At 45.2% G+C, this 25,580-nt stretch overlaps 2 protein-coding genes across 5 annotated transcripts; both read left to right on the top strand.

Annotated features, from left to right (window-relative positions):
- The first annotated feature begins 40 nt into the window (after positions 1-40).
- ccar2 (cell cycle and apoptosis regulator 2) lies at positions 41-13,730 on the top strand. Of its 4 annotated transcripts, none has more exons than XM_029253154.1 (20): positions 41-165; positions 1,763-1,826; positions 2,257-2,342; positions 2,673-2,787; positions 2,883-3,024; positions 3,704-3,818; positions 3,904-4,047; positions 4,140-4,350; positions 4,439-4,552; positions 5,452-5,615; positions 6,443-6,581; positions 8,254-8,382; positions 8,975-9,112; positions 9,839-10,025; positions 10,242-10,315; positions 10,422-10,568; positions 10,699-10,816; positions 10,910-11,107; positions 12,128-12,300; positions 13,172-13,730. In XM_029253154.1, the coding sequence occupies exons 2-20, from the start codon at positions 1,815-1,817 to the stop codon at positions 13,217-13,219; spliced, it is 2,454 nt and encodes an 817-aa protein (XP_029108987.1). In that variant the 5' UTR covers positions 41-165; positions 1,763-1,814; the 3' UTR covers positions 13,220-13,730. The 4 variants fall into 4 exon arrangements, with proteins under 4 accessions (XP_029108987.1, XP_029108985.1, XP_029108986.1 ...); XM_029253152.1 differs by having other exon boundaries at positions 2,194-2,342; XM_029253153.1 differs by having other exon boundaries at positions 41-386.
- Positions 13,731-16,299: 2,569 nt separating this feature from the next.
- On the top strand, positions 16,300-24,954 carry LOC108932934 (astacin-like metalloendopeptidase). Its single transcript, XM_029253094.1, has 9 exons — positions 16,300-16,345; positions 17,567-17,641; positions 17,822-17,868; positions 20,661-20,745; positions 21,015-21,129; positions 21,382-21,554; positions 22,939-23,020; positions 23,495-23,616; positions 24,499-24,954. The coding sequence occupies exons 1-9, from the start codon at positions 16,300-16,302 to the stop codon at positions 24,543-24,545; spliced, it is 792 nt and encodes a 263-aa protein (XP_029108927.1). The 3' UTR covers positions 24,546-24,954.
- Positions 24,955-25,580: the final 626 nt, after the last annotated feature.

Genomic DNA, 25,580 nt, shown 5'->3' with positions numbered 1-25,580 from the left:
CAACGGCGTGACCCCCCACGTCATTAATTGCGCCTGCGGAGCAGCTTCGGACGTCGCACGAGACGTGAGCTGCGCTCCTTCCGCGACGACCCCGCTCGAATGGTGCGTTTTCGAGGAGCGCAGTGAAAGTGGCCGCGCCAGGAAAACGGCTGCAAACGACTCTGAGTGAGTGGCCTGTAGGGCGGCGCTCGCGATGTGGCCGCCGCTCGCGCTCGTCGTCGGTCAGTAAATAAACAAACAAACAAAAAAAAAAAAAAAATAGAGCGTCCGGGAGGAAGAGGAAAGAGCAGCCGGATCTGAGGCAGTCGCTCGGTCTGCGGGTCCGTCGGGTGGCGTTTGCAGCGCCTGGCTGTTGCGGTCCGTGGAAGCTCTGACGAACGGAACGGGTATGTTATGTGAAGAGCCTCAGCCTGCAGGAGCTCGAACGGGAAGTATCGTGTGTGTGTGTGTCGATCGGACCTGACGCGGACACATGATGATGATGAAGATGATCTTCTTCGATCCGTTACTTTGCCCCTCCTCAGTTTAGTTTCTGCGCTCTGGAGGCTCGGAGCGATGGATGGGCTGCGAACCCGTTTCGGTTCGGTTCAGTGAAGGTTACCTTCCTTGTCATCCGCGATCCAGGATGAACGCTCTCTTTGTGTGTGTGTGTGTGTGTGTGTGTGTGTGTGTGTGTGTGTGTGTGTGTTCACACGTACCACAACAACCGTCATCTCATCTCACAGCGCCAGTCTTTTACCCTCTTTTACTCCTCCTGTTGACCCAGGCGCTCACCTCCCGAAACGCACTTATTGTAACGCTCTAAGATCACGTGGTCAAAGTTCACAGTTTCTCATTCCACACATTTTGATTTGTTCATGATTTCATTTCATTAAATTTTATTGCTGATGTTTTTATCCATGTGACTTATACTGTTAAGCTATTTATAACTATTTACTCAGCTGGGTGATTCTGCTGGAGTAATTTAGGGTAAGTACCTTACTCAAGGGTACTAGAGCTGGAGGTGGGATTCGAACCTGGAGCCTTGAGGTGCGAAAGGCAGCAGCTCTAACCACTGCTCTATCAGCCACCCCACGGCGTCCGTCCTTCGTTTCTTGTTCGCTCAGCCTGGCCACCGTACTCTCTTTACCTTCCAAACACACCTCTGTACCGTGTTGTCTAACCTTTCCTGATGTGTCTCCTCCCCTGATACTCCAATGTGTGTGACATACAGACTTCCACCTTTACTAACATTGTAGCGGAGACCTCAGCTCACCTGTCAGTGAGCGTCACACCCAGAGGCAGAGGGACACATGGATGGATGGATAGGTGGATATTTGGATAAGAGAATACCTGGATGATTGGATGGATGGATACCTGGATGGATGGATGGAAGCTTTATTGATCCCGAAGGAAACAACAAGGTCCCGGCGGCAAACATAGTGACACAGTGACAGACTCACTGGAAAATAAATATCACATTTAGACACATTTAAAGGACTCCAGACAGAACGCGTGCAAATAAAGCCAAAAAAAAAAAAAAAACCCGAGTTCATTCCCCTTGGGACGCGTCCGGCTTTCCGATCGTGCCGCGTTGCATCTGGGAGAGGCCTTGTGAGAACCAGGTTGCGGTGTATCCTCACCCGATACAGCCCACCTGCGCGAGCTGTTGTGCGGTGAATCAGGTTGGAGTTGGACGACGCTTCATTGACATTAAATGGGGAAAAAAATGTGCAAAAAAAAAAAAAAAGAACTCAAACATAATTTTCTGTGTGTTCCACAGACCTGCTCATCTTCCCGAATTCTTCCGCAGCTCCGGAGCTCAACCCACAGGCATGGAGTCCCAGGTTTGTGCCTCTCGAGTTTCGCTCTGCTCTGCCCATCTTTTATTTTTCATCTTTGTCAAAGGCATCTTGAATAATGTTCTCATGAACTAAAATAATAAGAGTATATATCGTCTTGAAGCTCATCTTGCTCAAGTGAAAACGCCCTATTTTTATAAAGAATGTCATCGCTTCCTGACTCGTAATACGAGGGTCTGTTTCCATATTTGACACCTTGACGAGCTGCCTGTCCTCGTGTGGGACTTCTCCTTCTTACCGCTGTTCGCACTACCTTAGACATTTGAGGGTAAGAAGTAATCTCGGTGCAGCGATGGGTAGGTTGTAGGTTCGTCTGCTTGGAAAAATGGCTCCGAATGTGGTTTTCTTGAAGGTGACGCCCAGGACGTCTCCTCACGCCCGTCCTCACTCGTCTCCTCGTTCTGTCCCCCGTCAGTGTAAGCAGCGCGTCTTCACCGGAGTTGTGACTCAGCTGCAGGACCACTTTGGGATGGTAGACCAGGAAGTGCACTTTCAGATGAGGTGAGTCCTCGGGGGGGGGGGGGGAATCGATGAGGGACGGCCTCCTCTCAGCCCCCGTTTCTTCTGCCGAATCACAGTTGCGGTCCTGCCGCACGTTTGAACGCAGTAAATGCGCTCCAGCGCCATGCAGGAGATTGAAAACATGTCCGCGGTGGGTTTTGTTGCCTGCTGTTGACATCTTTTGCCGTGGCGGTTGTGTGTCCTTCTGGGTCGGGAGACCGGAATGAAAGGATGGAAAGTGACCGTGAGCACAAACCGCGTTTCCTCCAGGACCAGAGTAGCTTTACCTGCTGTGTCACTGCGCTCAGTGTGACCATCCCTCCTCTTCAGTGTGGTCATAGGGCGAATTCCTCAGCTGGGAGAGAAGGTGCTGGTGAAGGCCGTGTTGGATCCGTCCGTGTCGGTCAACTGGACGGCGCAGAGGGTGCAGACCCTCAACGGTCAGGTACGCTGCTCACCCCCCCCCCCCCACCTCGGTCTCGGAATAAGCGGAAAGGCCGTAGAAAGCTTTACCGTTTCCCGTCGCCGTGCTTCCCGCAGCCGTTCAAGTCTCCCCCTCCCCTGCTGCCGTCCATGGTGCCGAGTCAGAAGCCGGGGATCCTGGGAAGCAAACCGCAGCCCCTCCTCAAGTCTCCCAAGATACCTCCGCTTATACCCAGCATGCAGCAGAACACGCCGAAGCGTGAGTGTGTCACACCTTTGTTTACACGCATCCTGTGGCTAGAGATCGCCCCGAAATCACGTGTTACGAGGCCGGCGCTCGCAGTAATAGCTGCGTTTGTTTAGTTATCACGGACATGAACGTCAGAATCTGTTCTAATCTAGTCCCCTTTGTGTCCACAGCAAACAAGTAAATGTAGTTACTGCTGTGTGTGCTGGCCTTGTAATGCTTCGTTTCAGCGTTTTCCGGTGGCTTCCTCATCGGATGTGGTAGTTTTTCACGCTTCTTTGTGATAAGCATGTATTTAATTTTGCATTTCATCAACAATCGGTGTTGAAATGTAGGAGATTTAGCCCTCAGGATGTCCAGTCCTATCCTTGTCCTTTTATCTTAAAAAAAAAAATAAATCCATTTACTCCTTGAGCATACAGTAGGCGTAGTGCCGTCCGTCTGTAGCCACGTACACTGTGTGAACCCATCGGCTGAGCTGCTTTCCAAATAACAGATGGTGTCTTAGTCATCATTTGTAAATGTTTAATTCACAAAACAAAAGTTTAGATTTTTTTTATCTTCACATTGCATGGTAAGTAACAGTTTTTTCTGATATGTTTAAAACGTGCTGCTTCTGAAACTGTACGTTGCCAAAGTTATCAAACGTGTGACGGAGAGCGGCTTCCTTGTCGTCTCCTCTCCTCGTCAGCGGGTTTACTGCAGACCCCCCTGCAGCCGCCGTGGGGAGGCCCGTTCGACGGTTGGGGTGGCGCCAACAGGAAGCGGCCGAGCGATGGAATAGGTGGACGACGGACCGGGCGCTGGTGAGCGAGGCTCCGCCCTGCCGCTCCGCCCTGCGTCACGCTCGCCGCGTGCCCGGCCTGTTTACACACCTTGTGTTCGCCTCAGGGAGGACAGTGGTGCCTGGGGGGGGGACGGCGTGCACCAGAAGAGACGCCGCTGGAGGGGAGCGCTGGACGAGGGTGTCGTGAAGAAGAGCAGCCCCCCTGCTCCCCAGAGCTGCCCCCTCTTCTCGCGCTTCCCCAGAGACGGGTAATTCATGGGGCGCCTCGCACCGTAACGGGACCCATTGGGCTCGGCAGCACTGCAGTTATACCCGTTTCTTCACCCGTCTCTCTTCCCAGCTCAGCGTGTGACAGTTTGGAGATGCAGAGGAGGTACCCCCACCTCCCGCTGCCCGATTCCTTCTTCCACCTGCAGCTCTCCTGGACCGAGAGCTTTCCCCCCGACCGCCCCCTTACCCTCCCCGGGCCCTGCCGCTTCCACGTCGGTTCTTCCCAGTCGCCCGCCCCAGTTGCGAGCGCCGCTGGCTCTGGTGCCGAGTACACAGCCAAAGTAAGGCGCAAGTCCATAATCCTAACCACACCTGGTTCCATCGGCCTGCTCGTTCTCCAGCTGTGAGCCCCGCTGTTCTCCTCCACAGGTCATATTGCTGTCAGTGCCATCTGTGGAAGAGCTGTGCCAGCGCTGCTGTGGACTTTCCCAAGAGCACCAAGACACGGCAGGGGGCGCTGTGCACCCCACGGCACTCATCAAGGTCAGAGCTCCCAGCCGCTGTTTACACCCTGTTCACCGTACAGCTCAGCAAGTAACGATGCAATGCTTCGATTCCGTTCCAAATGCAAGACCTCCAGTTCCGAAACGAATGGAGCACGTTGGTGTGTGAACGACCTTTATTGGATCGAGGCAAAGAAACGGAATTTGCCCGCTTTGTTTGCTGTATTTGTGAACTGCCCCGTTGATGTGTTTCCGCTTCATCCGCTTAGAAAAGGGAAGGGACGTGCGGAGCCGCATTTTGCGTTGAGCATCTCCGCGTTCGTTTTGAAAACTCCACTCTTGTCTCGCTCGTCGTTTCTCCTTTTCCTGTATCTGCCTGTATCTGTGGGTGGGTTAGACTTGGTTTGTTGGTTTGGTGTTTGTTGGTGATATGGGTGGATGGTACTGAGTTGATGTGTTAGACCTGGTCTGTGTGGGTTGTTGGTTAGTTTCTGTGTTGGTGGGAGTAGGCTTGGTTGGTTTCTGTTGGTGGTTGTGCTGTGGTCTGTAGGTTTGGATTTGTTGGGTGTGGTTTGGTGGTTGGTTGTTGTTAGTGGGTTGGCTGGATTGCTGGTTTGTTGAGTTAGGCTTGCTTTGGGTGTTTTGTTGGTGGGTGTGGCTTGGGTTTTTCTATTAGTCGGCTAGGCTTGGTTTGATTATTTGTTGGTGCGTTAAATCTGGTTTATTGGTTTGGATTTTGGTTGGTGGGATTTGTTTTGGTTTGGTGGGTGGGTTAGGTCAGTTAAGTGCCTTGGTTTCAGGACATGAAGTTGTATGTTGGCTATGCTGGGTGCTGTTCTCTGTGATTTTAGGATGGTGGGTGGACTGGGTCCTTGTGTGCAGCCGTTCAAAAATACGCACGGGGTATAACATCTTTTCCTGTGTATCTTGAATCTCCAGTTCTTGCTGGGTGAAGCAGGCGGTGAGCTCCAGGTGCTGGGGGGCCACTGGTGCCCCCAGGAAGATGGCGTGAGCCCAGCCAAGGAACCGCTGTCCCTCGTCCGCACCGCCGTGCGCTGCGTGAAGGAGCAGGCCGGACTGGACCTGGGCCCCTGCTCGCAATGGTGGGCGCCTCTGCTGTGTGGTGCTGAGTCGCTGCTTCTGGAAAGAGGAGGAACACCACTCAGAGCAGTGGTTTTGGATTAGCTAACGTACATGTTCGGAGTGGGAGCAGAGAGGAGAGACAAGATCACTGCAGGTTTGGGGCCTTCGAAGAGCTTAACTCCCTGAGGCCTTTGCTTATAAATCCCACCTGGATAATATGTTTACATTTTCTCCAAAGAAACTTCCAGTGAACTCTGTGTAGTGTTATCAGCACACACACCTTATTCACCGCGGGGACTTACACTGTTAGATACACTACTTACACTGGGTCACTCATCCACACATCATTGGAACACACTCTCTCTGTCACTCACACACTATGGGGGAACCTGAACAGCATGTCTTTGGACTGTAGGAGGAAACCAGAGCACCCAGAGGAAACTCACGCAGATACGGGGAGAACATGCAAGGTCCACACAGACTGAGTGGGGATTGAACCCATGTCCTCTCATACCACCAAGGCACTAGGAGACAGCAGCACTGCTCGCTGTGCCACCCTGCTGCCCATATGATATGTAATAATATATGATGATAATGTTAATGCCATCTTGGGTCCAAGCAGCAAAGCGTTTCGTTAGATAGCGGAACGTCAACCAATTTTACAAAATAATAAATCCAACTTAGTTGTCTCTTGACCCCTGTTTCGCGCTTGTTGTTCACTCGCACACTGTTTTTGGACACAAATTGTAGAGGTGAGCATTTACACTGTGGAAGGATGTACACAATGTGCTGGAGAGAATGTTTAGAATGAACTACTGCGGTAACCGTCCCCTGGTTTGTCTCTCAGGTTCAGGCTGGCAGAGGTGAGGTACCTGAGTGCGGAGAAGGTGGAGACGGTCGTGTTCTTCCTGCCTGACGTGTGGCGGATTGTCCCCACCGAGGAGGAGTGGGCTGCACTGAGGACCAAGGCCGATGGAGTAAAAGAGGTGTGTGCGTGCGTGCGCGTGTATGTATACACAGGTAGCTCCTTATTTCTTCAGTGTAAATACCAAGTGCATTTAACATTATACAATAACAATAATATTTCTGTATACGAACTGATACGTATGCAGGGGTCCCTCGTGATCCAAATCTAACGGTTCCTGAAAACGTGTTGAATAGTGAATTTTCGGATAGCGGGAGCCTGTACTCCGTTATTTTAAATAGGAAGAATAGTAATGCATTCCGAGGGGTGCGGTGGCGCAGTGGGTTGGACCGCAGTCCTGCTCTCCGGTCGGTCTGGGGTTCAAGTCCCGCTTGGGGTGCCTTGCGGCGGACTGGCGTCCCGTCCTGGGTGCGTTCCCCTTCCCCCTCTGGCCTTACGCCCTGTGTTGCCGGGTGGCTCCGGTTCCCCGTGACCCCGTAAGGGACAAGCGGTTCTGAAAGTGTGTGTGTGTGTGTGTGTGTGTGTAATGCATTCCCAACCCATCCCAAAACCTCTACTAATTTCCCAAAGTATCACTAAAACAGCCTTAAACTCCTGCTAACAGTCCACCACGGATTTCTGCATAATGTATTTAAAACACCTCTTTCTTGCCTAATAATTTAATGCTTAACGCACACAAACACCCCGCTGAGTTTGATACGAGACGATACCCTACGGTATCTCATACGAATTATGTCTTACTTCTGCACTGTGACAGACGTACTGTAATGCAAATGACGGCTGATAAGACTATACATAGAGTTCAAGCATTCAGAGTTAATTAGAAGTCACTTTGGAGAAAAGCGTCCGCTAAATAAATGCATGTAACGAAATTACATAATATAGATAATGGACGTAGATGATGCTTAGCATGATAAAATGGCGCATTTTTTAAAAAACTGAATAAAAAGTTGAATTAAAGGCATTAACGATAGTAGCACCGGGTTATAGCGACATACACTGTGCTGTTACCATATTCTCTAACACTGGAACTCTAAATGCAAGCACAGCTCGAGGAAAGCAAATAACAATGTTTCACAGAAGTGGTCAGCAGTCACTATCCGAGTCAGTTGTCCGAAGAACCCGTGAGTGGTCGTTCAGATGAAGATTTACCAGACAGAAACAAAATCATCGCTAACATCGTCCATGTATAAAGAGAAATAATGAGCGTGGACCACATCTGCAACGTACTTCTAAGTTATTAAGAGTAAATAAATAAAATAAAACTGAAAGAGTTTAAGTTGTCTTTATTGTCATTCCTCTATAGAGCTTCTATACAGTGGACTGAAATTTCATTTCTCTGGAGACCATGGATGAATTTCAGTGATTTTACAATTTCAATGAAATTGTGGACAGACTGAATTTACTTGATATAATCCTGCCTGTGACGAACCTCCAACCCGAAGAAGGGAGTTTTAGAAAGAATGGTTACTTCCCCCTTGATTAATGGCGAACATTTGGATGGTGAGAGTTTGGATTGCGAGGGATGCCTGTATTCGTACTTGTCAGTTCGGATGGCGTATGGAAACCCCAGGATGTACTGTGTGGTGCCAGGCATCTTTTACCGCACTGCCCGAGTGTGTCAAAGCTTATAAACACCTCTGTACATGTCTGTGTGTCTATGTTATTAACACGGTAGTCACTTTGAGTTAATTAGTTCTCCTTCACCATCTCATTGCCTGTTCTCACTTCAGGAAGATGAAAGCCCTCTACCAGGAGACCCGTCTCTGGTGCTGCACCCGTGTTCTGGGCTCAACCTGTCAGCGCTGCCTCTCTCATCTCTGCTGGAGCCCCGAAACTCCCAGTCCCGGGATGCCTTTGAGGTAAATCTCACGTGGCACTGCCTCTTTGCCTTTTACATGAGTTTATTATGTCTTCGCTTTAAAATGGTATATTGATCGGTTCGTTAGCGTTCCTCAGCTATGAAACCCCCTACAAGACTTGAGCACCCTTTTCTCTCTGTCTGTGTCTTCGTCTCTGGCTCAGTTGCTAAAATTGGTGTAACCGACATAAATGTTATGTTGCCGAAGCACGGGTGCAGTTCTGTTGAATGGAGTTTGTATGGGGAGCGCTCTGGTTTCCTCCCACAGTGCAAAATGTGTGTTTCAGGTAGACTGGTAACTCCAAATTGACCGTTGTGTGTTTTTATCTGAGAGTCACTGTATGTCATCATTGTAATTCACCATGGACAAGACTGTCAGCTAAACACTGTGATCACCGTGTTGTTTTGCGGGAAAGAATCTGCTTAATGAATAAATTCAAATGTATGTGATGTAAAATGTAGTTGAAACATGAAAAAATAAATGGGGATGATAAACAGATTAAAAAAATGGTTACAGTCGTAGTAAAAATAAGAACTATTAGATGGGGCTGAGAAGTAAAATTATTTATGTGCAAATGATGTGTGTGGCTCAGGTGGGGCTGGTCGCAGAACTGTTCAGTGAGATGCTGCAGAGGGACTTTGGCCTTCAGATCTACAGGAGTCTCTGCAGCCTGTCCCAGTGTCCCCAGAGCAAGGAGGACGAAGGCGAGGACAGCCGGGCTGCCGCAGCGGTACGGTTAACGGCCACATGCAATTACAAACATACATACAGACCGACCCCACGCGGAACTCAGTGTCACTGCTGGAGTGTGTCATCCCTGCATATTCACAGCGACATGCTGGAGTTGTACGTTCTGAACCGGCAGTTTAGTCATAAGTCAGTTGCTTATAAAGGAAACATTTAAAAATCGTCTGTATGTGGGGGCTACTAGATAAAATAAAATTTATCTGAAGCGTGTCCGAAAAAACATTAGTCGCACGCTGTGTAAGTGAAGTGGAAGTGCAGTAATGTACGTTACCTGGTGCTGGTGTACCAGCAACTGTTTTCTTTCAGGTTTCTGTCCACTTTACTTTAATGCATTTGTGCAGTTGCAGTGCAAGAATGACTGCCAAGCCTCCTCTCTCCTCCACCCCAAGTCACAATCAACTGTTCTTCTCTTCAGTGTTCCTTACTATCTACTGGATACGAGGAAAACGCTGTGTTTGCTAAACATGATGCATTGAAATATATCCATTGATGACCACATTCACCGTTTTCAGGAACGGCGTAATTTAGTAAATCGAGAGATTGCTGTACAACCTGTGTGGAGTACTCTTGTCTGACTGAGCCTCAGGGTGTAAACACAGTAGACGGCTGAGAGCAGTACAGGGACAGAGGCGCAGCACACAGATACTGAAGGGCATGCTGACTTTCCCCAAAGATGTTTTTTGGCTCACATTCAACTTCTGTGGGCCAGGAGGACAAACCGCAGACGACAGTGAAAGGAAAGAGGAAGTCCGACATGAAGAACAGGAAATGGAAACACGGCCGCCAGCAGATGGAGGGCGAGGCCGAAAGCGAGGAGGACCAGGGTGAGGACGAGACGGATGAGGAACTGGAGGAGAGGAGTCATGAGGAGGAGGAGAAAAAGGGCAGAGAGACCAGTGAGTCCTTCGGCAAACTGCTCCTTGCGTCCACTTCCTGGATCTCGTACCTTTGGCAGATTCACATTTATTTAGCAGACGCTTTTCTTCGCAACTTCTCTTCTCCGCAACATTCGTTCGTAGTGACAAATGTGACTGTTGATGCAGGTTTAAAGCTCGTTGAAACACCTTGCATCCTAATGTGGTAAAATTGATCCGTTTCCCCTGTCTCTGCAGAGACAACAGGAGATGATGGGAAGATGCAGCCGGTGACATCGGCTAATTCAGACAGCACCCCGACCAAGAAGAGCGTAAGGGGTCATGTGTGTCACTGTTAGTGCGCGACCATTAATCTGCTTGTGTATTGTACATTATACATCTTTATTATTTGTGAATCCTCTGTCGCTCCCCTCACAGGAGCAGCCCCTGTGCTGGAGTGCAGTGCTGCCTCGCTCCCTACTGCTGGCCTGGGTCTTCTTTGACCGACAGCTGACGGGCAGCTTACGGGAGAGGGACCTGCAGGACCTCCTGCTGTCACTTGGCCTCCACCTCAGCCCTGGACAGGTGTTTATGCGTGCAAATGTCTGTCTTCATACATGCATTCGAACGTAAGAGGCCGTTTATAGGAGTCACCGTGGTTTCTATACCGCAGGTGGGGAGAGTCCATCTCACTTAATCGTGGTCTATTTGCCAGGCAAAGGAGCTCGCAAGCCGAGCAACCATTGGGGGGCAGTGCCATTACAGGAGGTTGGCTGGACACTGGGAGAACCTAGAGGTCAAGGAGGACTCGCTGTCGGGCCGTGCTGTGCAAGGTTCCACTGCCAACTAAAGTGTCACATGACCTTTTTCTCACCATGCAAGCGTTCTGACATTGAACTGAACGGTTTCTTTTTTTTCCTTTAAAGGAAATGCCTCTCTGTTGGCATCTGCCCCGTCAAAGGGCAGCGTCTCTACCCGAAGGTCTGGTGGGAGCAACAGTGTGGACACTGTGACTTACAAAGGAACTGTAGTGAACATCCCCAACCTGCTGCATTCTTTGAAGAAGGAGGAATCCAAGTGCCAGGGACTGGAGCAGCGTGTCGCCTCCCTGCAGGCCAGACTAGGTACTGCAGCATTGAGTAAATTGCTCTCCCTCTTTTCACTGTAGTGGCAGGTATAGTGCAGTGCAGTGGTGGCATGTGTTCGAGTGGGTGTTATGTTACATTGTCTTTATTAGTTCTGTTATTGTAAGCTTGCCTTGTATGCAAAGAATTCAGGTTTATGAGCAAATGTAATCTGTAGCCTAAGATTGACATAATGAGCTGTCAACTCCCACGCAGAGAAATACCTTTAGAGAAGAGAAACTTTAATTCAAAATACATTTAGACTTATTTGTTTAGCTCACACTTTTCTCCAAAGCGACGTACAGTGTTAAGCTTCTTATTTACCCATTTGTACAGCTGGGTAATTTTTACTGGTGCAATTCAGGGTAAGTATCATGCTCAGGGGTACTACAGTAGTAGGTGTGATTTGAACCTGCAACCTTTGGGTTATATGTGCCTTGGTGACATTGTCAAGCACCGCACAAGGTGAGCATCTTGCCACGGTGGACATGAGCCTATCTCATGAGTCTGACTATTATTATTCTTATTATTATTGACTATGAAAACAAAAACATTTTTTCAAATAAAATTACAAAACGTTAAAAAAGGCAAAGGAAAGCTTTAAACTTGAGGTGAGAACTATTCTCCTTATGGGCAATATCATTGTGAGTGACTTTGTGTGATTTGATTTACTGTTATTTTATTGTAAGTGATACTTTGGGAGTAGATCAGAAGAGAGGGAAGTACAAGTTATGACAATAAATAGAATTGCCTTTATGCATATGCTCTAATTTTATTTATTGATTTTAGTTCAACATACAGCGGAATGTCTGAATACTAAGCTAATGACAATTTATACAGCTGGATCATTTTTGGTGACTGCAGCAGGAGATGGGTATTGAATCGGGGTCTTTCGGGTACAGGATGATGTCGCTCACCACTGTACTATCTTCTGCCCCAGCTATTGTAACAATAATAATAATAATAATGATACACTAACTCCTCGTGCTACATCATGTTCAGTATGTTCTCTCCCACCAGTGGAACTAGAGTCGGGGGCCGTGGCGCTGTCAGCCCTGCGAGAAGGACAGGAGGACCTGCAAGTACGCCTGGAGAGGGCAGAGAGACGTAACACAGCCTACGAACGGAGCCTGAAGGAGAACGCCGGCCACATGATTGCTGTGATTGAAAAAATGCAGAAGCTCGTCGATAAGGTGATGACCTGCTCATGCCTGACGTGACATGATGTCTGCAGGAGAATGGGGTTGGGGTTCGAGTGACATGAGGGGCTTTTGGGTTTCAGAATCAGAATCCAGTGATGTCTTTGGGGATACACTCTAAGTAGGCCTTCTGTACAGCTTCCACTCCCCCCTCCAACTTTACTGACTAAAGTTATTCACATTCAAATCATGAACACCATGAAACAATAACAGTTCAAAAACACTTCAGTAAAATGAATTTTCATACACTTTTTAAAATAAGACAGCAACCGTCATAAAGACCACATGGCATAAAATGTGATTAGAAATGGAAAAAAACCAACAAACGTGACAGATGATATAAAACCAGAGCACGCATAGTTTAAAACTGGACAGACTAGGACTGTCAGACCGTAAAGGAAGGAATTCAGGGTTTCTCTCCACTACAAGATTAGACACAAATATTATATAAAACGTGTTCTGTCTCTGTCATGTCTGATCTATTCAAAATATCAGACACATTAACAATGCATTTCTAGTAGTTTTTTTTTTTGTACTGGCTGCCTACATCAATAAAGTTCTTCCTTTTGTGTTACACTTGTGAAGGGTACAAACGAGGTAATGATGTGGACCTGCTTTGTTTCTGCTACAGTTAGCTGTACAATGTAAATTTGAGGAAACTGTGTCCACTGTGTGGTTAATGCTCTTTAAAGGCAGATGATTATGGAAAGCGTGATTCATAATGTGATCGCTTTGGAGTTTCTAGACACATGAAGGACACCGAGTGGGTGACGCTGGTGGGATTAATAAAAGATGATATCAGCTCAGACAGAAACGCAGTGGTGGTTCTTGTGACAAACGCTGCGCTTGTGTTTCTGTCGGACAGACGACGAGCCTCGCCGAGGCAAGGAGCGCAGGAGTGGAGAAGGTCTGACTGCGGATGGAAGCACCCTGGAGGGCACGCCGAGCTCATCGGAGAACCACGCGCAACACACGCCGGCAACAGTGAGGGACTGGTGGGCATCACGCCCAGGAACACTCTCTCTCAGACTTGGACACGGGTTGATTGGAAAGCTACTTGGGCTGTTTGAAGAAGAATCCTAAATTACACACTGATCAAAAATTTGGTAAAATTTCTCATGACTGACAAAAAGACTGACTAATGCAGAGGTGGTCAGTCTCTAAATACACACCTGCTCTGTGTATATCTTTGTAAAACTTGCTCTGTTATAATTCACTTCCTGAATTTTCTTCCCCTCCCATGCAGAGAATGGGACACGGGGTATTTTAAAGACTGTACAGAGCTATTGAGGTGTAGGATATTTAGTCATCTTCTATATTATTTTTCTGTTTTATGTTTTGATGTCAATATTAAGACACGAGGGCAGCTCCCCAGTTAATTTTCTTTTTGCTTCATTGTTCCTCAAAATTCCTGTTTGGCAAAAGAAAAAAAAAAAAACACCAAGATTTCCTCAGATGTAATGAACTCTGTACATCTGTACTTTTCAATGAGCTCCAGCATCTCACAAAGATTTCTGATATCTTAATATTCTCATCTTTTGCAATTTCTGTAGTGGTCCAGAATGGCACTGAATTTGATCTAGTTTATTTAGATGGTGATGGATTGAGAAGTGTTTTAGTTTTGTCATGGGAAGAATAAACCTGTTTGATTGTGGTAATATTTTATCTATCTGCCTGTATTTGCCCCAGTTATCCTTGTGTCTGGTTGCTTAATACTGTCTTTGGTGTAGCTCTATTTTAGTGGCAGTGCATGACCATCCATTGGAAGCTACACCAGTATGAATACATTTCCACAACGTTTGTTCTAAGTAGACTGTAAAGTCAGGCAGGAAGTGTTCTTCATAGGTGCATATCTGTCTGTACGCACTGCAACAGGTAAAGAGGAGGTGATAAAAGAAGTAATACTTCACTGAATACTTTGGTGACCTGTAGTGCTTGCATAGATTATCGCTGCCCTTAAATTTCAGAAATGCCAGTTGGGCTCGTGCTGTTTCGAACCCACGAGAAGCATGACTTTCTTCCTGAAAATGCAAACTGTTTAAATCAGATCAGATTTTATCTCATGTTGCAGGAACGGGGATTACGCTCTCAATGGAAATGCAAGTTCGGGGGGAAGAAAAAAAAAAAAACCGATGCCCTAAAACTGTATATTATTTCCAGTACAGCGCTGTTGGTCACTGTAGCGGTTTACGTTGAGGGGACCAGAGGCAGTGTGTCGGATGAGTCCGTGCTCTAGAATCGCTCTGTGTGGGGACCTGTAGGCTTTTGGGGGTGTTGCTTTGTATTAGTCTCAGGGAAACGGGAACTTCGGTGACAGCGACACATCATGTCAATCATACTCATGTATCACCAGCAGTTAAATAAATACAGCATGCACTGTTAGTCTGTCTTCCTTGTAGAAAACCCAGTGCGGCAGCGCACCGAATTATAGGAAAAGGTGAGCCGGTGAGCTGGCCAAGAGGCAAAGTGTTTGTCTACTTGTGCCACGAACAACGTGTGTGTCTGTGTGTCCCATGTTAGGAGTCGCAGTTACGGTTTCCATAGTGTCCATGTTTCGGTTCCTGTGTGCTGTTTTCGAATGAAACGACCAAATCCAGAATGGACGAATAAAGAGACTGCTACCCTAAACTTGTTCATTCAGCCTTGCTTGTGTCAAAATGTGCATATATTCGGAATTCGGTGTGTCCCATTAGTGGTGTTTTTTAGTTTAATTTGACGGAGACAAAGGTGAATGTCAGTGGATGTAGAACTTTTGCAAAAATGATCATTGATTTCTTCATCTGAGTTGGTTTATCTCTGACTATTACATTCCCCTAAATTCTTTCAACAGGTCTTACATGATTAGCTGTTTACCAGCTGAAAGCTGTATTTATTTTAAAAGGGCACTGCAAGTCTGTCTGAAACCCCATTTCTTCATAAATCCTCCAATTACATCACAATAAAAGCTAAATACAGATGTACCTTATTTACTTTTGTGTGAAAATTTTGCAAAGTACTATAATAAAGGAATGGGCATGACCTTTTTAAAGGCAGGGTACACCCTGGGTGGAATGGCAAGCCTTCATGTGGCCTTTATTTATATTAAAATAAAGCCTACATTAAAATTACTTAATGTCATCTCCACAGTCTCCTCTCTAATCCCCTGGAATTAATTATATAAGTATTTGCGGTGTTTGTCAGCACTGGTCACTTTGCTTTTTATCTTTACCATCAATAAAAACAGTAATGGAAACGGGCCTTCATTTATTCAATGGGTAGGTATAATAATATGCTGTGAGACAATATTAACGTAAATTCACATTAAAATTCATTTAAAATGACAAACTAAAAATGTAGTGCCCACAAGAATCATTTTAATGCCAAGTGTTGGATACGAAAGGATATACGAGGGTTTTATTTAAAGATAGAAAAGCTCTGGATATTAAAACCTATACAATACGCGGAGGGAAAAAAAGGGATTGTTGGAAAACGTGTGAACCGCTTCACCAGAGATATGACACGACTTCACTTTTACATTCGAAATCCGGGTAAATTACAACAGTGAAATGGGGTAACAGCGCGGTTTCCCGCCGATTACACTGTCCGCGCGCGACGGCGCACACGTGCAACGCGCTCGCGCGCACCTGGGTTGGGTGCGCGAGCTCCCCCGAGTGAAAAGTCGGCGCCGGTTTAAGAGCCATTATGGCACTTTTTTTGGTCGTTTTGTGACGTGTTCCTCGCTTAATATGTCACTTATGACCATGATGTGCTTTATGCGAACTAAGGTGCTGTGTGCCGTTTTCACCCTGCTCTGGTGCAGATACGGTATGGCGGCACTACTTGTTCTGGCGATGTTCAGAAACGCCGCTAAATTTTCCACCTCTGATTTTACCCACAAAAGACAAGAGTGTGACGGACTGGTCTGTTTGCACAAATGTGCGTATTGACGCGCTCTAGTCTATATATAATATAGCTATCGCGAATTGTTTTGTCCTTTCAGGTGAATTAATCATAATGCCTATAAGGAGGAGCTCTCGAGACGACACACCGCCTGCGACAGGTAAATACTGTGTTTCGTGCCTCCCTCACTTGCTTCTTTTTCTCACTGACGAACTTTAATTTAAATTTAAAAAAGAATTAAGAACAACGCGGAAAACAACACAAACAAACAAGTACTTCCAGCATTTCCAGAAACGCATCATTATATATATACACACATACAATAGAAATGCACCTTGTTAAAAAAAAAAGTACGCGAAGCTGGTATTTATTTTCACGTTTCGTGAAATCGCTTGCAAACAGGAAAGCAGTTCGCGCTCGAGCCGGCCCCCTCCCCCGCAGCCCAAAGACGCGCGTTTGGCTGTGGCTCGTGTGCACGCGCGTCACGTGTCCGATCCGGGATGGACTCCGATCCACCGTGACCCTGTGTCGCGGCAGAAACCTTCTCCGGTGCTCGTGCAGTGACGTTAGTTATGGGCAGCAGGTGGCGCTATGGCCACGTAGAGGTTTCTGCTTTGAGTCAGTCAGTCGTGTGATTTGCACAGTTACGCTGGGTGCGCTCTGTCCACACTGGGCATTGAAATGCTTGTGACGAGGCTCAGATTCAGACATTGACAACAGGCACCTATTAGACATTACATTTACATCTACTCATTTAGCAGATGCTTTTCTCCAAAGTGATGTACAACTCAGAGAAAATACAATTTGTACATGGGAGAGACATAGTTGCAGACATGTGATTCTTAAGTAAACCTAGTTTGTTTCCATCCACTATATGCACCAGTGAATATCACAGGAGTAGGTGCATAAAACTGACAAATCCTGATCACCCTCCTACGATTTTTTATTTTTACAAAAAAAAAAAAAAAAACGCCTATTTAGACAAGCAGCAATAAATACAAATACAGTAAGTAGTAAATATCTAAGTGTCTGGAAGTGGCACTGTGAGTTGCCTCAAAAGGTATCAGCTATTGTAATTATTATTGTAAAAATTAGTGTTGTTACTAGTTCATTTGATGTTGCAAACTGCTTGTCTGGGGCCCGTGATGGACTCATGGGGGGTACCCACCTTGGATGGGATGCCAGTCTAACACGCACACGCACACACACACGTCTGGACTGTGGGAGGAAACCAGAACACTGGAGCCCTGGTACTGTGAGGAAGTAGCGCTACCCACTGTGCTGCCCATAATGATGATTATAATTCAGTGGTAACCTGGAAACGTACAACCTGCTGCTCCTTGTCGAGTTCAATTGTTAGATAACTTGAGTACTTGACTAGGTTGTGGCACTGTCCTGGGGAAACTCCGTGGGAGGCCTCTGGTGCACAGCAGCTCCCCTCTGGAAACGGTGCATGGTAATGTGATTTACACCAACTTCTTACATGGTTTGTTCTTTGTAACAAAATAAGCTGTATACTTTGTTCTTGTTATTGAATGTGTTTCATGTGCAGATGGAATAAGGAAGACGCACCTTTAGGAAGCTGTTGAGATGGTTAATGGGAGACATTGGTTACTCAAACGCATGTCTCCTGCAGGTACAGTTAGTGTCTTTGAAGACACTCCAGAGGAGGAGCATCAACAGGTGAGTGGAAAAAGGGCAACATGTGGTGCATGTAGGAATACGGCACTGGAAACGTTTTTTGATGATCTGAAGGTTTTCATTTCTGTTTATAATTTTATTTGATCTCTCTTCCAAAACTTGCTTGTGTTCTGACCCACAAAGGTAATGCATGGCTTAGCTTGTCTGTGCATCCACATTCGGAACAATTTTTGGTTCGTTCGCAGAATCTGCCTTACTCCAGTATGTCTTCATCTTATTTCCAGGGACATATCAGCTGTCCTTCAAATGTAAGGCCACTTTGGGCAGCTCTTATCTGGTGACATGAAAGGATGTCAGTGTTCCCTGTACATAGTTTCACTTGTCCCTGTCTACACTCTTTTCAAAATATAAAGCAAGTGCTGTTTTTTTGAAGATATAGAATGTAATTTCCTAACATCTGTTAACGACCACCTACAGCTGAACCTCTCCAAAACACGACATCCTTCACCTCCCAGCTGGTCCGTACTCCTCTCAAACTGTCAATCTGAATAGCTCGCTCACTTACATTTACATTTATTCATTTAGCAGACACTTTTCTCCAAACTGATGTACATATCATGGAAAATACAATGTGTTCATTATGTTAGGACAAAGAGACACTTAGATCCAGACACGTGATCAAGTGCAGTTAGTTTCTTTCCACCCTATGAAGGAATGTTCATCACATGAGTAGCTTTATCAGAATATCCATGACTCCTGATCACTTTCCTAGTAATTTTTTTGAGATACATATAAACATTTATGTTACATTGCAGGAGTAGCTGTGTAAAGGTTTATCTGGGCATTATATTAAAGTTATGGTGCCTGAACATTTATACTTTAGATAAACTTAAGAGATCATGCGCCAAGTGAGTCTGGATAAAGAGGAGGAGGTCGTTCCACCACAATGGAGCTAGCACTAACAGCCTTTGCGCTTTACCTTTCATATGTGGAACCACGCGGGCAGATGTAGAAGAGCGTAGCGGTCTGGTTGGGGTGTATCGGATGATCAAGACTTGTAGATATCTGGGAGAAGTTTTATTAATGCATTTGTAGCCAATAACCAGGGTCTTAAATTTGATCCAGGCAGCTATAGGAAGCCAGTGCAGAGAAACGAGTAGAGGAGATGCATGGGAACGCTTTGGCAAGTCACACACAACTCTGGCAGCAGCATTCTGTATCAGCTGTACTCAATTCACCTGCCTCATCCACTAAGAGCCTGGAGTTCTTGTTTTTTCCCCCCTTCTCCCTCTCTCCTGCTCAGGAGCCTATGTTTTCTGCTATTTTATGCTTACTCTTCCAGGTTAGGTGTTTTTGCACATTTATGTTGAATATAGTATCCCTACAAAAAAACCCAGGTTTGTGATGCTTCCAATATGTGGTTTTTGGCACTGGGTCTCAGGTTAATTTTGTGAATAGTTTTAGGGGCTGTCCTGGTGTTTTTGGCAGATGTTTTCTTCTCTATTCCAGGCAGAAAACTAGCTTTTTATCATTACTTGTCATGACTTGTGACCAGTACTCCTTAATTTCAAGCACTGACTGACCCTTTTCAAACATTGGCTGTTTTGTAGAAACTACTGTATTAAAGTGCTGACTGTCAGATCACTTACAGCTGCTGCACTTAAATGACCACTTTGTTTCCTTTAGTCTACATTGTCTGACTAGCTGCCTCTTACAATGGTGGCTCAATTCAACGTTAAATCGCTGCTGGTTGTGCTGTTTCTGATCTTTTGTTGACATCCCGATGTAGTTGAAAAGTGGAGTACAGTTCTCCAGGGTATGGAGTACATCCATGTTGTGGAAGTTTTGAAATGCTGGTCAGTGTATGTTAGGTTACCACACTTCAAAGTGAGGTTCAGATGATTATGAAACAATTCTCCTTAAGACTTGGCTACATGTTTGGCACATTTTGACACCTGCCACTGTAAAACGGTGCACCATCAGATTTTTGATATTGATGAATGTGCAAAAATCATAACTCGGATGTATAAGTATTGTCTGTCCATTATCAGTAGCTACTTGTCCAGTACAGGGTTGTGGTGGTCTGGAACCCATCCTTAAAAAATGGGACACCTGTCCATCACTAGACAATTGTGTACACATAATCATTCACATACAGTCCTTTGGTGATTTAGTCACCAATTCACTTGAAATGCATGTCTTTGGATTATGGGAGGAAACCAGAGCACCCAGAGGAAACCCCCATGAACATAGAGAAACTGTCCAGGAGCTACGAGGTGCAAACATTGCCCACGGCACCATGATTTTGCCCCAAGTGGTATGAGTTTCCTACAATGAGTTGTTTGTCCAGTATGTCTGCAACAGGGCACTGATGTAAAATTCCTGTCTAGTTTTGTTGTGTTTTGGAAAGAGCAGGCAGTTGCTCACATTAATTAGAAAATTGCATCTGACTTGCTACTCCTGTCCACTATATGATAAACTGGCTTTGGAAAATTAGGTTTTTGTTCTGTATGCAATATCCCTTTTACCCTTGGCTCAACACAAAATTAATCAATCACCAGGTTTGTCACAGTGATGCATACGTTTTGAGAAATAAGCCAGTAATAAATGAAGCATACTGAAGCTACATTGACCATAATTTTTTAAAAACTGCAATGTTAATAGATTTTCCAAATGACTACAGGAGTTTTGAACATTTAGGGATCATACTGACTTTGCTCAGTTTCCTAGAATTCTGAATATTGTCACATGCCAGTTTTTCTGTTTGGTTTTTCCAGCAGTTTAAATTTCTTTGTGTAAACAGAATGTGTTCAATAATTCCCCCCCTTTTGTAGAAGACTAACAGAAGTGTTGAAAATCACCTTTGGCCGACAGTCGATGGGGTGGTGTCTCTGCCTTATCTTATTGCTCATAAATTAGGTGAGTTTGACCTATTTTTAGTGCATTTTCACTTGTCTTGGAAAGCTGGTTAATAGGTAAAGTTATGTCATATGAATTTTTTAACTTTATTGAATCTGACTAAAGTTGGCTTTTTTGCCAACACGGAGACATGGAGGTATAGAGAGAAGTAGAAAGGCTGCAGGTACACTAGTACTCTGGGGTTATGGACCCCTCGGCATACTGACTCGGACCAATGTTTTCAGTGGTTTTTATTATGGTATTGCAACCATCATTTCATCTCTTTTCAGGCAACAAGACGAATGACATATGTGAAGCCTTCAAAATGATTTCCCAGAAAACGTGTATCTCCTTTCATGAACGCACCACAGAGATGGACTACCTGAATTTTGTTGATGGCAATGGGTGAGCTGTCCTCACTTGCTCTTTGTAATACTGGCATTCTTACATTATCCTAGTGGAATAGTGTTTGCCTTATCTGCAAATGAATACCTTGCATGTTTTGCACAGGCAGGAGGAAAAATAACCTGAATTCAGGAACTGAGTTACTCTGTTCCTCCAGGAAAGTAAACATCTGCTCTAACCTTACAGGCTGCAGTTTGAGAAGCTCTGGTCTAAGATCTGTTGTTATACTGTTTACTCCTCTGCCCTGTCCAGCTGTGCCTCCTTCGTAGGGCGGCGTGGGGGCCCTCAGCCAGTATTTATTGGCCCCAACTGCCATCCAGGCAACATCTGTCATGAGCTGCTGCATGCGCTGGGGTTTTACCATGAGCATATGCGCCAGGACCGGGACCGTTACATCTCGGTTCTGTATGAAAACATCATGAAAGGTAAGGAAAGTTGGCTCCAAACTATTTGAATGAACTGCACTAATGTCTTGCCACTCAGTTTACAATTGCATTTATACATCTTACAGGTGCATTTTTTCCCTCTCCAATGCAATATAGAACTGAGTAAACAAAAGTGCATTAGACAGCAGGTCAAGACCTTTTTCTACAAAACACAATTATTTAAGCTCTGCTTGTTTGGCACTGTTTTGCAAGGACATGTTCCTCAAGTGACTGCCTCTGTAAGGAGTATACAGTATGTAGTTTGTAGTAGCAGATGGTGTTGGGCTAATTATGAATATGTCAGGAGGTAAGAAGGGAAATGGGCTTGAAAGTGTTTCAAGACCCATGAATTCTCAGAGAAGTTAATTCCAGCACAATGGGGTCACAGTTTTGGTACCTTTGCGAGTGGGACGAGAATGGGACCAGTGGTGGAGAAGCACAGCACTCCATCTGGGTTGTGGGCATTGATCGAATCCAGAAGGTATTGGTTTGCTCATCATTTGACCATCTTGAAGCCATTAAGCACTTAATACAAGCAGCTGCAGGAAGCCAATGGAGAAAGAAGGAAAGGGGAGAGACATGCTATTGCATTTCCATATCAAACACAAGTCATGCTGCAGCATGTTGTGTTTTTTTTTTTTTTTTTTTTATTATTATTATTTAAATTTTAAATTTCATGGCGGAGACTGGTTAGACCCAACAAGGTAGTGTCCCGAACCTCTGGCATTACCACCTTTTAAGTTGGGGATGCCTTCACATTTCACAAGACGCTTTTTTCCTTGTGCTGGCAGAAAGGATATTATTTTGTTTATATTGGGTTAAAAATATATTTTCTATGAGATGTACAATGCTTTGGAGAAACGCGTCTGCTAAATGAATACATGTAAATATAATTTGATTATCCTGAAAATCAGTAATTGTGTTCCTGTATTTCCTGATCAAGTGTTTGTTTGATCTCGTGGAGGAACTTGAGGGCAGTAGCCTCAAAAGAATAATAAGCACTGCAAAGGATGTTGTGGGTATTTATCAGTGAAACAAATTTCATTCAAGTTTTTCCAGATTTTTTTTTTTAAGCAGAAAATCTATTGTCTTAAATTAAAACGAGCACTGTGGACATGTCAGATTGAACAAGAATGCTTTGCAGCCTTTGCAGTAAAACTGGCAGGTGCATCAGCTGAGACGGGTAATGTGCTGCTCCATGTTTACTGTGGCGTTAAGCTAAGTTGATTTAATTTGTTGTATAAACTGAAGAAGCCTGTTGTAATCTGCCCAACCTTACTGCTGTCCTGAGCCTGCTGTTTATGTGCTTTTAAATTATTGGCTGAATTGCCATTTAAAGGCAAAGGTGCATGAAGTAGCCAATTTTAACATCTTTTTTCTGTAGGAAAGGAACAGGAATTTTTGGCAACAAATGCCTCCATGCAAGACTTGCCATATGACCTCAAATCCATAATGCATTATGGCAAGTAAGTGCCCTTTGGCTCCAATACGAGCTGTTGGACATGCTGTGCTGTTGCTGTTTTGTACAGGATTCGTGAAATTTGTGACTTTTAAATCTCTGAACGACTTTTCAATGTTCTAGGTATTGTTATTTGTCCATCGTTGTTGACGAGGACCATCTAGTCAGACTGGGGTGGGGCGGGGGATGTGTTGTGCGTGTGCAAATGGCTGGTTAGACCGATTTGCGCATGAAATGTTCTCTGATGCTGCGGACATGTGATTGTGCCATTTTGTTGGGAATGAGCGCCTCGAGATTTCTGTTCCTGTTGTTTTTGCACGGCTAAAGTTGTTTATTAGCTTCGTACAACACAGCGCCTTTATGTATGGAGGTGCGCCATCTCGTTCTGTTCTTTGCAGATTCTTCCCAGCTATCCGTGTCAATGCCAAATGCCTTCATGGATGATTTGAGCGTGTCCTTGAATTGCTGCTTCTTCTTCTAGGTATTACTTCTCTGCTAATGGGCAGCCAACAATTGTGGCCAAAACTAAAGGTATGAACATTGGACAGAGGAGGTACTTGAGTGAGCTGGATGTCCAGAGGATCCGGAAACTGTACAGCTGCGGTGAGCAGGAGATCAACTATGTGCGTGTGTGTTTGTGCTCTTGATTCAGCATTTATCACAACACCAAACATCACCAGTTGTGAATAATCTGCAAATTTTGTTTCTGAAGACATTTTCTACTCAGCTTTATATCTTCTTCAGGTTTTATATCTGTGGGTTATATCAGCAAAAACCAGTTAGGGTTACTTTCTCCAACAACAATGGCTTTAAATAGATGAGCTTATTGTGATACAACCCTACTGTCACTGAAGGGCAAGGCTGACAGGCTGATAGGGTTAGTCTAACCGTGTGTGTGTGTGTGTGTGTGTGTGTGTGTGTGTGTGTGTGTGTGTGTGTGTGTGTGTACGTCCGACTTTCCCTTGAAGTGTGAATGTGGTGTACTGCATGTGTTGAGTCATGTGGCTGTTGCCTTTGTGATGCCTTCTCCAGCCAAGCAATGATGGGAGGTGTTGTACATGTTGAAAACCTGAGTGCTCTTCATCCCCTCCCTTGTCCCCCCCCCCCCATCTCCTTCCAAAGTTATTTAATTTGTTTACCGCTGAATCTTTGGAAGTGTCCCTCCTGACCTAGTAGAGCACCACAGATGGCTTGGAAAGGCTTTGAATTCATTATGTGTCAGTGAAGAAGCACCAGAGCTTGCTGCATAGCAAAATAAACTTGTCAAAAGTCCTTTGTCCAAATGTAGTTTAGGAAATGGCAAAAAAGCTCAACTGGTCCCCAATACTAGGTTTCACTCTTGCTGCTGGTGGTCTAGCAATGCACTGCTATTAGTCTTCACCATAGTCCTCTGTCTGGGTATTAACTGTGAAGGCCTGTAAAGATGCAAAGGCCAAACAGATAAACATGAATGAATGTACACTTTGAACTGTCCTCTTTTCAAAGAGATGTATGTGGACGAATCCCAGAGATCTGAATGGGACCAAATGTAACGTGAGCAATTGGAGCCAGAGTGCCTCATTGCCATGATGGACCTGAGCAAAAGACCTGTGAGCTTCAGCGTTGAGACCAAAGTGCTCCTTCAGTCACCTGCACAGCCATAAGGAGATGAGGACATCTTCTAAAGGGGCACAGTCACAGCTGTAGCTCAGTTTTGTCTCCTAGGCCGACAGATTTGTCGGCCTGCCACCGTGTAAGGTATTGAATGCACCTTGACACCACTTGCTGCTGGAAGCTATACACACACTGATTAAATCTACACTGTTGCCATAAATCCTTTTCAGTGTATTTAAGGCTCCGTGTGTTTAAATATGATATGGGAAAGCAGTGTCAAACTGCCTTCTCATGGTTTCACAGTCTTACTCCTGTCAGTGGTTTTATCTCTGGTGTAAAACAGTTTGCTCAAGGGCTTCGGGGTGAGTGAGTTTCTTGGTGTGGGGTACTTAGGAGGTGGGATTTGAACCTGTGCCTCTAGTCCAAGGGCAGCAGCTCTAACTGTTTTACCACCTGCAGCTTCTTGCTTTTGGTGCATCTGGAATGAATTAGTTGAGTCAGACATGTCTGCCTGTCAGAGCAATGCACAGTATTTCAATAAATATGTTTGCCAAGTAAAATAAATGTAAACATCCATACCAAATATAAATCTGTTAACATGAATACAATTATTTGAAAACCTAAGTGAAACAGCTTTGAGTGCTACCTGTTCACTGATCAGTCCTTAACATAGCACAGTATGTGATGGGCTCCATAACATGGTAACTCATCTGTAATTGAGAGAAATTGGCCACGAACTAGTGCACAGTGTTGACAACTTTTCCCCTACTAGATGGGTCTGCTTTAGCCTTGCTATTCTGCAAAACTTTGTGTGTGGGGTTACATTGTTTATCAGCCGTAAAACATACCACACCCATCCTTGCTGTGCAAACATTTTATCCACATTCTTTTTTTTATTACTACTTTGTCATGAGACACTTGGTGCAGGATCATATGTGAAATGATTTTATTAATAATGTATAGGAAATTCCCTG

This window comes from Scleropages formosus, chromosome 6, assembly GCF_900964775.1.
Source record: "Scleropages formosus chromosome 6, fSclFor1.1, whole genome shotgun sequence".
Classification (NCBI taxonomy): Eukaryota; Metazoa; Chordata; class Actinopteri; order Osteoglossiformes; family Osteoglossidae; genus Scleropages; species Scleropages formosus.
The sequence above is the reverse complement of the archived record's forward strand: the minus strand, read 5'-3'. Positions and strand labels throughout refer to the sequence as shown.

Excerpts from the sequence above, each read along its gene's own strand:
- ccar2 (XM_029253152.1), top strand. Across the intron at positions 10,569-10,698 it reads TCCACCTCAGCCCTGGACAG|GCAAAGGAGCTCGCAAGCCG; the intron begins GTGTTTATGCGT and ends TCTATTTGCCAG. Across the intron at positions 11,108-12,127 it reads CTCCCTGCAGGCCAGACTAG|TGGAACTAGAGTCGGGGGCC; the intron begins GTACTGCAGCAT and ends CTCTCCCACCAG.
- LOC108932934 (XM_029253094.1), top strand. The coding sequence starts at position 16,300 with ATGCCTATAAGGAGGAGCTCTCGAGACGACACACCGCCTGCGACAG. Across the intron at positions 20,746-21,014 it reads TCTTATTGCTCATAAATTAG|GCAACAAGACGAATGACATA; the intron begins GTGAGTTTGACC and ends ATCTCTTTTCAG. Across the intron at positions 23,021-23,494 it reads TCCATAATGCATTATGGCAA|GTATTACTTCTCTGCTAATG; the intron begins GTAAGTGCCCTT and ends TTCTTCTTCTAG.